The 11,805-nt window shown below is 46.8% G+C and overlaps 1 protein-coding gene across 1 annotated transcript in view; it reads right to left on the bottom strand.

Moving 5' to 3' along the window:
* Positions 1-310: 310 nt before the first annotated feature.
* BTK (Bruton tyrosine kinase) overlaps positions 311-11,805 on the bottom strand; it is a 180,160-nt gene continuing 168,665 nt past the window's right edge. The window contains exon 19 of the mRNA XM_083159033.1: positions 311-3,572. Coding sequence (XP_083015159.1) covers positions 3,492-3,572 — 81 coding nt within the window. The 3' untranslated portion in view covers positions 311-3,491. The remainder of the gene's footprint in view (positions 3,573-11,805) is intronic.

The following is an 11,805-nucleotide window of genomic DNA, read 5'->3' as shown; positions in this document are numbered from 1 at the left end:
GGATACCTTCACAGGTAAACGCGTCCCTTCGCGGGCTTCACAGGTGTCCGCGTCGCCACGGACACCTGTGAAGCCCGCGAGGGGACGCGTATAACTGTGAAGGTATCCGCGTCCCCTCGCGGGGCTCGCTGCGCTCGCCACGCTTCGGGCCTCGGTGGCTCGCTGCGCTCGCCACACTATTCTATTCTTAACTCCACGCCGACGTGGATAGTAGGGCATGAAAAGGTCGGAGTACGCGCAAAGCCGCCCCTCGCGGGCTCGCTGCGCTCGCCACGCTTCGGGTTGGCGTCTATCGTGGGGTGACGACGGGGACATCTATAATGTTAAATGGGTCATATTGGCCCATTTCACATTTTTCCCATTTTCTCACGATTTCAATGTTAAAAAATATTTTAACATTGAAGCCTATGGAAAAATCGGGGGCATCGCGTCGGGACCAATGTTAATGGTCCCGACCGACGCGATGCCCCCGATATTTTACCTTTCCCGACACGATTTCAATGTTAAAATATTTTTTAACATTGAAGCCTATGGAAAAATCGGGCGCATCGCGTCGGGACCAATGTTAATGGTCCCGACCGACGCGATGCCCCCGATATTGTGTCTTAGCCGGCCAAATGGACCTGATTTCAAAGGAAATCGGGTCCATCGTGTGGATCGTGTACCTTAACTTAAAGGTACACGATCCATAAGATTGTGGCCGTGCTAGGAAACAAGTACCAAAATGTGTTCTTTGGTGTTGATGAAAGGTATCATCAAATTAATATACAGTATGCATGGTTTTATGGATTCACACCCAGTTAGGTTGTTATATACAAAAATGATGTAATGCAGTATATGCTTTTTTTTAATTTTTATACATATGTGATTTTTTTGGTACAAAAAACGTCTGGAATGAATGTTTCCCGCAAATCGTACATGGAATAGTGTGCGATTTGCAGTAAATATCACGTTTTTCCATGACCAAAAGTTTGCTCTCCAAAAATTGCATCCAGATATTTTCTCATAGACAACATCAAAATTGAAAATGTAAATAGGGTGCAGTTTTTCAAATCGCACCTAAACATTACCAAAAATTTGCAAGAAAAATAGACCTGCTTCTGGCCGTGAGATCTGCACATTGTTCTGTCAAACAAATTGTGTAAAAGTAAAAATATAAACGGCGCAGGGTCCCTCCTGAGCATAACCAGCTCTGGGCTCTTTGAGCCGGTCCTGGTTTCCTAAATACAGTGGGGAAAATTGTTGCCCCCCCGTATTTAAGAAATAGGCACCAGGCTCTTAGACCAAGAAAATGACAGCTTTCCACTCCTAAATGCCGGCTTCCTAATAATCAACCTCCGTCCGCTTTGCGTTGCATGCGCAATGTGTACGATATGCATGCATAGTCATTCAATAATTGCTTGATTAGCAGTTTCGCTGATCAGTGACCAATTTTGAATTTGGCTCCATGCTTTGGTCTGACATGGTTGCATAGAGTGAATTTTAGTGTGAATTTTACATTACAATGCATATAGAATGCACACGCAGCCCATGTTGATTAAAATTATATGCATTATTCCAATATTCTGTTTGTGACCATGGCTGTATCTGCATATGACTACCATACACTGTAAAATATGCAATGTTTTGCGAATAATACATGTTGTAAAGAAAAAAGTTGCATGAAAAGAAGTATGGCACTATTGAGTGAAACTGCATTCTCGCATTGGCCCTTATTCTGATTGACGCGGACTTTACCGCGTACTTACGGATCGCGTCTTTACGGCGTCTGCGCATGCGTGGAGAACGCTACGCGCATGTGCCACGCCTTGACTCGGTACCAGTTCGGGCAAATCCCGTCCAAAACTGTTCACCGCTATCAGTCGGGAAATAGGGGCGTATTATGGGCGTCATGCGGAATGACACATGGGCGTAGTTTCAAAGTGGGCAAAACGGGGCGGAAACATGGGCGGACACGGGGGAGTACACTTATGTTGGGGGGCGTACATTCGGAAACCACTCCGAATGCACGCGATCAAAAAGGCCAGAAATGTGCGGTGTCCACAAGTGTACTATTGCTTTGCGGACACCACTCGTTCATGCGTAGGCGAACGTACGCCTAATGACTACAACCATTAACACCTGAACCCAATAGAATCTACTCCTTTACTCATTACTCACTAATAGGCCGCTTGTCAGTGCTTTAATTGAAACCATTGCTGCTTCAAGGAAACCTTAGTAATCCCCCACATATGCTGTACTTGTCCCACACTTAAAAACTGCTAACAATGGACATGACTGAATCTTAATACTATCAATACACATGTGTATTAGACATGTACTCATGAAACCACACACATTGATTCCAATTCCAAATAAGCAGTTTTTTATGAGGATAGGTAATTGAATAAGTGGGTCATGTGATGTATTGCAGAAGATACTTCATAGTGGGTTGTTTGGCGTAAATACTCCGCTTACGGGCGGTAGCACCGCTTGGCTCCCGTTCGGATGCGGTATTTCCGAGCATACTCTGTAATACTCTGTAATACCGTGCAGAATCGGAGTGTTTCTCCCGCACACGCATGGTTTGTATGTCGTCCGTAAACACGCCCTGTTCTTAAAGAGTGAGTCCGTCCGAATGCGGAGGACACGTGGGCGTTTCTACGGACGATGGCCGCACGCGGCAAAACACCGTGGCGTGCGGACCGCACCGTAAGAATGCGGGAATATCCGCACCAACCAGAATAAGGGCCATTATGAGGATTATTCTGGTTCACTCGCAGAGGCACAACCACTCTCTATAATGGACAAACCATATACACTGCAGGTGGGGCTGATTTAACTTGTGCAGATAGAGTTAGATTTGGGTGGGGTTTGTACTTTAAGCTGATATCTATAATGCAGTGTAAAAATAAAGCAGCCAGGATTTACCCTGCACAGAAACAATAAAACATCCAAATCTAACTCTGTCTGCACATGTTACATCAGCCCCACCAGCAGTTCATATGGTTTTGTCCATTAGAGAGTGATTGTGCCTTAACGAGTGAACCAGAATAAGCCCCTATGTGTAACACAACTTGTGGCGCACGGATAGATGTATGTTGACACATCTGTATTAGTCATGGCCGTGGGTAAATCTCCTTTCTGTACAATGCATAAAAATGATTAGCTAACCATTCAGATCTGCAACTATTTGCCTCCACTGTAATATAGTCTTTAGTTGGATAGATAGGGATGACTCACTGGGCAGATTGAGAAAATCACATTCACAACATTTCTTTTATTCCTACGTTTTGTTTCTGTTAATGTCTTAAAGTCAGTTTGATGCTTAGTAAACCTACAGTACCAGTATTTTATATAATGACAATGATTGGTTTCTTAATTGTATGTGCTGGATCTATAAGTTACCACTGCATTGTAAATCTATAAATACATGTGACTTCTTTCTGTTAAGTTATATTATCAACCACAAAGTGATGTCCAACCTTCAGATCCTCTTTTGTGAACATTCTTTATTCGTCTTCAATACTATTCCTCATTAGCTCTAAAATTGCACCTTGTAGGTTTCGGAAGGGTGGCCTGTCATCAGCTTTCTGTGAACACATGAAGAACAGTGAATGCAAAATAGAATACAGACTAATAGACCGTGTGCTAATAAGCAGCTAAAGGAAATCAATCCAATTAGTGATGGACCACTCCACACAAAGTATTACAATACCACAAGAGGTTTGGATAATTTCCACAGCGCTATTTTGATGCTCCCTTATTCTCATGTGGGATGAACCCAAAAAGAGAAAAGAAAACAACAATAGTATAATATTGCTATTAAATGACGTGACCACAATCAGTGTGAAACACTTTTGATTACAATAAACTCATACCAGATTTTAATGTCTACTTAGATCATAGTAGACAACAGCGTTTGTTTGATTGAGGGGGATTTAATACCACCAGAGGATTCCCTTTGTCTTTCTTTTCCAAAATGACGTTTTGCTCAGAAGGATGGAACTCTTCTATCCTTCTGAGCAAAACGTCATTTTGCTACATAACGTAGCGTGGTCGGACCACGTGATTGGCAAGATGGAGGCCTTCGTGATTTGCTGCAAGGCCCATTTATCGGAGAAAGCTAAATCAATAAGTATATTATATATATATATATATATTGATTTAGCTTTTTCCGATAAATGGGCCTTGCAGCAAATCACCAAGGCCTCCATCTTGCCAGTCACGTGGTCCAACCACGCTACGTTATGTATACATTGGAATTTATCTTCCGTCCAGAGTCAGTTTTGTACAGGGAAGACAGTCGCCTGACAATACTAGAAGAATAATTGACCTGGTTGAGGCCTTCTCTGGGTCCAGAGAGCCATTATTGCTTTTGTCCTTTAATGCAGAGAAGGCCTTTGATCGACTCCACTGGGGCTATTTTTGCGCAGTTCTCCGTAAGTTTGGGATAACGGGACGTGCTCTGACATCCATATCTGCCTTATATTCATCTCCATCAGCTAGAGTATTTGTGAGTGGTCTGCTTTCTGCCTCCTTTACGATCTCTAATGGAACTAGCCAGGGCTGCCCCTTGTCCCCCTTGGTCTTTGCAATGGCTATTGAACCGTTGGCCGAGACTATAAGAACATTGGAAGCCGTTTTAGGCCCGATGATGTCGGGTATGACATATAAAATATGTTTATTCGCGGATGACGTTTTGCTCTCTCTTACGGATCGAGAATTTTCCTTACCGAATTTACATAGGATCTTACATGAATACTCTGCCATATCATATTATAAATTAAATGGGTCCAAAACAGAAGCGCTCCCCATTAACTTCCATCCTGACCTTCTCCACTCGTTACAAACAAAATTTCAATATTCCTGGCAAACTAGTAGCCTTAAATATTTGGGAATCCACATTACCCCCACAATTGAGTAATTAATTCAAGCTAATTGTGTCCCACTTCTTCACAAGGTTTTGCTGATGTCCAATGACTAGATGATGCTGCACATCTCATGGCTCGGCAGAATCGCGGCTCTGAAGATGATGATATTACCTAAGATACTATATCTATTTAGAACCATCCCCATTTTAATCCCCAACCCCTTATTAAATACATTTCATTCAGGGTTTTGTAAATATGTATGGAAAGGGACTAAACCCAGATTGGCCCGGAAGATTATATCACTATCAAAACGAGAGGGGGGAGTGGCATACCCAGATCTACACAATTACCAAATTGCGAGTCTTCTCTCTCAAATTGGAGCATGGTTTGTGACAGACGACCCTAAAATATGAGTAACCCTGGAACGTAATTTAATGTCCCCTTTCCCATTAAGGGACTGTCTGTGGCTCCCCGCATCAGTTGATATTCGCCCACTGGTACGGGTCTCCTCTGTCATACATACCCGTAGAGCATGGCTAGAGGTGGTAAAGTCAACCTCAGGAATCTCATTACCTTGCACTCAGCTGACACTCCCGGCCATTGCATCCCAGATACCAGATCTCTCCTTCACCACATGGGTTTCCCAGGGGGTTTCATCTCTCGCAGAGGCTACATCCTCGGGAACTTTGTTAACTTACGCACAACTACAAGCCAACTTCTCCCTCCCCCATAGGGACTTCTTTAAGTTCCTTCAACTTAGGCACTGGCTATCTGATAAAACCCCAACCCCTCATACTGTCCCCAATCTCCCTTTATACATTCAGAATAAATTGACATGTGCAAATTGTAGAGGGGGCATCACCTGGTGGTACAATCTACTGCTAGAACCAGCGTGATTTGTAAAATTTCCCTCTTTATTAAAATGGGAACAGGACTTGGCCAAATCAATTAGTGAAGAAGAGTGGCACCAACTATTTTAAGTCTGTTTCAAGGTATCAAAATGCATTTCCCACACCGAACAATATTATAAATTACTCCACCATTTATGTCATGCCTCGGTGCAGAGCTTTGCGCAGCGTCTCTTACTTACCTGGACGAGCGCTGACGTCTTTGCTGTGCCGCCGGGCGTCCTCACAGATCCCCGCTCTCCTCTCCCAGGCTGTCAGGTCTCGGCGCGGCTGCAGAGCATTGCGCCGCCTCACACATATGCCACGGCAGGCAAATGTCTCTGCCATGCCGCCGCTCACCTCTGCTCCCCATGCTCTGGCAGGATCCGGTGGCTGTCTCCCCAGGGGTCCGGCAGTTCCCACGGCCGGCTCCCGGGATGGGCGCCGCCATCTTGCTTGGGGCATCTCAACTCTAGGGGGCAGGACCTGATATAACCTCTGTTAGAGGTTGGGTCTGTGAGGTCATCCCCTGGGAGTGATAAAAGGCAGGTATGCCTATCCCCTAGTGCTGATGCTTCTGCTGACTTAGGTCAGTCTTCTGCTGGCCATCCGTGGGAACACTTCTCAGCATTTGTCCAGTCTGCCCAGCAAGCCTGTTATTTGCCAAGTGTGCTTCCTGAGTTCCGTTATTTGCCAAGTGTGCTTCCTGAGTTCCGTTATCTGCCAAGTGTGCTTCCTGAGTTCCGTTATTTGCCAAGTGTGCCTCCTGAGTTTTCGTTATACTTCAGTTCTTCTATCTCCGAGTTTGCATTCAAGACTTCGCAGTGCTCCAGTCCCTACCAGTGATTTAGCTCCTCCAGGAGGCTTCCATCAGAGGGCCGCGACCTGCTGGGTGGACGCAGCGGAGTCCAAATTCCCTTGCGGGAATCCCTGGTGAAAACCGCCACCCAGTTAGACTCCGCGCCTCTGGTCGGGAGTTTCGCCAAACTCCGAGAGGACTTTTCTTATGCGAAGGCAATATATCAGACCAGCCACACTCTCTCCGCCACACGCATCTGTATCGGAGCAAGCACCCACAGAGGATCCACAACAACCCGTTGTGACAGTAAGCATCAGCCCCATGGATCCCACAGCAGGTGTCGACTTCAATACGGAACTGCTACAAAGAATCGTGGCCCGTCTCGAAGGTCTGGAAACCTCCCAGGGGCACCTCGCCCAGGGACTCCAGGATATTGCCCGTCGTCAGGAGGCCCTACAGGCATCAGCTTCACGCGAAGTGCCAGCCCCAGCAGTACCAGAACCAGTACGGGTGGTAACCCTTCCAACCGCCCCCACAGGGCATTTACATTTATCATCGCCCAGTAAATTTGATGGAACCCCAAAGTTGTGTCGGGGCTTCCTCAATCAATGCGATGTGCATTTCTCCCTGCTGGCCTCCAGCTTCCCGACTGACAAATCCCGGGTTGCCTATATTGTGTCTCTCTTGTCGGGTTCAGCCTTGGACTGGGTGTCTCCTCTCTGGGAGAGAAATGACCCTCTTCTCTCAAGTTATGATGACTTCATAGCCCAGTTCCGGAGGATCTTTGACGAACCAGGCCGGTCTTCGTCCGCAGCTCAAGAGATCATGCGCCTGAGACAAGGGAATCGTCCAGTAGCACAATACGTGGTCCAGTTTCAGACCCTAGCCTCGGAGGTTGCCTGGAATGAGGAGGCATTGTGGTCAGCTTTCTGGAGCAGGCTTTCTGATAAATTAAAGGACGATCTGGTGTCCCGCGACCTACCTTCTAAATTGGAAGATCTAATTTCCCTTTGCAACAAGATTGATATGCGGTTCAGGGAGCGCCAGGCCGAGAAATCCAGAGGGGAACGCTTCCGAGGTCCTCTTCCTTCTGTGCTTCAAGTATCTTCTCCGTCTACGTCTGAGGAACCCATGCAGATTAATCGGGCTCGGCTCACTCCTCAAGAACGACAGCATCGCTTCCAGGAGAAGTTGTGCATGTACTGTGGTGAGCCCGGTCATCAAGTCGCTCAGTGTCCTCATCGTTCTCTCCGACCAATGCAAGGCAAGGATAGAGAGGTAAGATTGGGTCAGCTTTCTTCCTCCTCCATATTGTCTGACTCCATCATTCCAGCTCAACTTTGTTTCGCAGGTCAGACGCTGAAGACACAGGCCCTCCTGGACTCCGGTGCCGCAGGAAACTTCATTTCAGCTGATTTTGTTAAGTTGTATTCCTTACCCATTAAAAATCTTGAACATCCAGTGCGTCTGACTGCTGTTGATGGGAGTTATATTCAGAGTGGGTTAATATCTTCTTGCACAACATCTCTATCCCTGGGTATTGGGGCTCTGCATCACGAAGAGATTGAATTCCTTATAATTCCCAGGACAACATCTCCAATGGTGTTGGGTTTCCCCTGGCTCCAGAAACACAACCCTCAAATTGATTGGCCTACCATGCAAATTACAGCATGGGGTCCCTTGTGCTCTCGAGACTGTTTGTATAAAGTAGTTCCCGTTAGGAATTCGGATTCGGATTCTGAGAATGGAATTCCTTCTCCGTATATGTCATTTTCCGACGTGTTCAACAAGCAAGCAGCCAATGTTCTTCCTCCACATCGAAAATGGGATTGTCCCATTGATCTAGTCCCTGATGGAATGCCTCCCCGCGGACGGATCTACCCGTTGTCACTACCAGAGACACAAGCAATGAGCGACTACATCTCTGAAAATCTACAAAAGGGATTCATTCGACCTTCCAGCTCTCCAGCCGGCGCAGGGTTTTTTTTTGTAAAGAAAAAGGATGGAACCCTGCGACCCTGCATCGATTATCGGGGATTAAATGAAATCACGATCAAGAACAAGTATCCTTTGCCTTTGATTCCGGAACTTTTTGATCGCATAAAGGGGGCAACGGTTTTTTCCAAATTGGATTTAAGAGGGGCCTACAACCTCATCCGTATAAGAGAGGGGGACGAATGGAAGACGGCTTTCAACACCAGAGATGGCCATTACGAATATCTGGTCATGCCATTCGGCTTGTGCAATGCCCCGGCAGTTTTTCAGAACTTTGTGAACGAGATTTTCAGAGACCTGTTGTATCAGTCAGTCGTTGTGTATTTAGACGACATTCTGATTTTCTCCAGAGACTTGTCAACCCATCGAACTCAAGTTAAAGAAGTTCTCCAAAGGCTTCGCGTTAACCATTTGTACTGCAAATTAGAAAAATGTATCTTCGAGAAAACCTCTGTACCCTTCCTTTGGTATATTATCTCGGGAAACGGCCTTCAAATGGATCCAGAGAAGGTTCAAGCCATCTTGAATTGGTCACAACCCCTTACTCTTCGGGCTGTCCAGCGATTTTTGGGGTTCGCAAACTATTACCGGAAGTTCATCCGAGGGTTTTCCACCATTGTAGCCCCAATCACGGCTCTAACAAGAAAATCAGCCAATCCGGCAATATGGTCCCCAGAGGCATTATCCGCCTTCCAGCAATTAAAACAAGCATTTGTTTCAGCACCTGTCCTCCGCCAGCCGGATCTCTCAAAGCCCTTTATTCTAGAGGTGGACGCATCCTCTGAGGCCGTGGGTGCCATTCTTTCCCAGAAATATGAAGATGGCTCCACCCATCCCTGTGGTTTCTTTTCTCGGAAGTTCCTACCTGCTGAAAAGAACTATGCAATTGGGGAACAGGAGCTTCTTGCTATCAAGTTAGCGTTAGAGGAATGGCGTTATCTTCTGGAGGGGGCTCAGTTTCCGATTCAGATTTATACGGATCACAAAAATCTAATTTACCTCAGAAATGCTCAATGCTTGAATCCACGACTGGCAAGATGGGCGATGTTCTTTACCCGCTTTCATTTCAAACTCTCATTCCGGCCGGGATCCCAGAACCTTAAAGCGGATGCCCTGTCTCGCTCCTGCTTGCCTGAAGATGAAACGAATCAACCCTATCCAATTGTTGATTCCTCCGCTTTCGCAGCCACTAAAATCATCAGTATTCCCAGAGGCAAAACCTACGTGGAGCCTAAACTTCGTAAAAAATTATTACATTGGGCACATGATTCCAAATTTTTCGGACATCCGGGTGAGAAAAAAAACCTGGAACTTCTCCAGAGAAATTATTGGTGGTCCACAATGAGGTCTGATGTCCAGAGTTTCGTGTCCTCCTGTCCCGGATGCGCTCGACACAAAAGGTCTCGCCAGTCTCCAGCGGGTAAACTTCTACCGCTTCCAATACCCTCACAGCCGTGGACCCACGTATCCATGGATTTTATCACGGATTTGCCCTCCTCTAACGGATACGATACCATATGGGTAGTCATTGATCGTTTTTCCAAAATGGCTCATTTTATACCTCTGAAGGGACTACCAAGTGCTCCTACCCTTGCCCAACTTTTTATATCTCAAATCTTTCGTCTACATGGATTACCGGCAGAAATTGTATCCGATCGGGGTGTCCAGTTTGTGGCTCGGTTTTGGAGGGCTTTGTGTTCAGCCTTTCAGATTGATCTAAAGTTTTCAACCGCCTTTCACCCTCAAACCAACGGACAAACTGAGAGGGATAACCAGGACTTAGAAAGTTTCATCCGGCTTTACCTCTCTTCATCTCAGGACAACTGGTATGAACTTTTACCATGGGCGGAGTTCGCCCACAATAACACTTATCACTCTTCCAGCCAAGCCACTCCCTTCTTCGTTGTTTATGGAGTACACCCTCGGGTTCCCGATTTCTCCAAACTTCCTAGTAACGAGTTACCTGCGGTCCAGTCATCAATTCGATTTTTTTCAAGTATATGGAAGAATGTACACAGGGCACTCCGACAAGCTTCCAATAGATACAAAACCTGTGCAGATCGAAAGAGAAGTGCTGCTCCAGCCTATAAGGTTGGTGATAGAGTGTGGTTATCGACTCGGCATATTCGTCTCAGGGTCCCTTCCATGAAGCTGGCACCGCGATATATCGGCCCATATTCTATTACAGAGGTCATTAATCCAGTAGCTGTTCGTTTGAGGTTGCCTCCTTCATTGCGGATCTCTAACTCATTTCATGTCTCTCTTTTGAAACCCTTGATCCTCAGTCGCTTCCAAAAAACGCCACCAAGAAATTCCAATATCCAAGCAGAACGTAATGTGGAATTTGAGGTGAAACAAATTCTTGACGTCAGACGACGACAAAAGAGACTGCAATTTTTGGTAGACTGGAAGGGGTACGGTCCCGAAGAGAGAATGTGGGTCGACGCCTCTGATGTGCATGCACCTCGACTCATTGATAAGTTTTGGAACAACAACCCTGATAAGTGTCCGGAGTCCACTCTTAAAGGAGGGGGTACTGTCATGCCTCGGTGCAGAGCTTTGCGCAGCGTCTCTTACTTACCTGGACGAGCGCTGACGTCTTTGCTGTGCCGCCGGGCGTCCTCACAGATCCCCGCTCTCCTCTCCCAGGCTGTCAGGTCTCGGCGCGGCTGCAGAGCATTGCGCCGCCTCACACATATGCCACGGCAGGCAAATGTCTCTGCCATGCCGCCGCTCACCTCTGCTCCCCATGCTCTGGCAGGATCCGGTGGCTGTCTCCCCAGGGGTCCGGCAGTTCCCACGGCCGGCTCCCGGGATGGGCACCGCCATCTTGCTTGGGGCATCTCAACTCTAGGGGGCAGGACCTGATATAACCTCTGTTAGAGGTTGGGTCTGTGAGGTCATCCCCTGGGAGTGATAAAAGGCAGGTATGCCTATCCCCTAGTGCTGATGCTTCTGCTGACTTAGGTCAGTCTTCTGCTGGCCATCCGTGGGAACACTTCTCAGCATTTGTCCAGTCTGCCCAGCAAGCCTGTTATTTGCCAAGTGTGCTTCCTGAGTTCCGTTATTTGCCAAGTGTGCTTCCTGAGTTCCGTTATCTGCCAAGTGTGCTTCCTGAGTTCCGTTATTTGCCAAGTGTGCCTCCTGAGTTTTCGTTATACTTCAGTTCTTTTATCTCAGAGTTTGCATTCAAGACTTCGCAGTGCTCCAGTCCCTACCAGTGATTTAGCTCCTCCAGGAGGCTTCCATCAGAGGGCCGCGACCTGCTGGG

This window comes from Crinia signifera, chromosome 9 (assembly GCF_055691185.1).
Source record: "Crinia signifera chromosome 9, ASM5569118v1, whole genome shotgun sequence".
Classification (NCBI taxonomy): Eukaryota; Metazoa; Chordata; class Amphibia; order Anura; family Myobatrachidae; genus Crinia; species Crinia signifera.
This window is presented reverse-complemented; position numbering and strand designations above follow the sequence as displayed.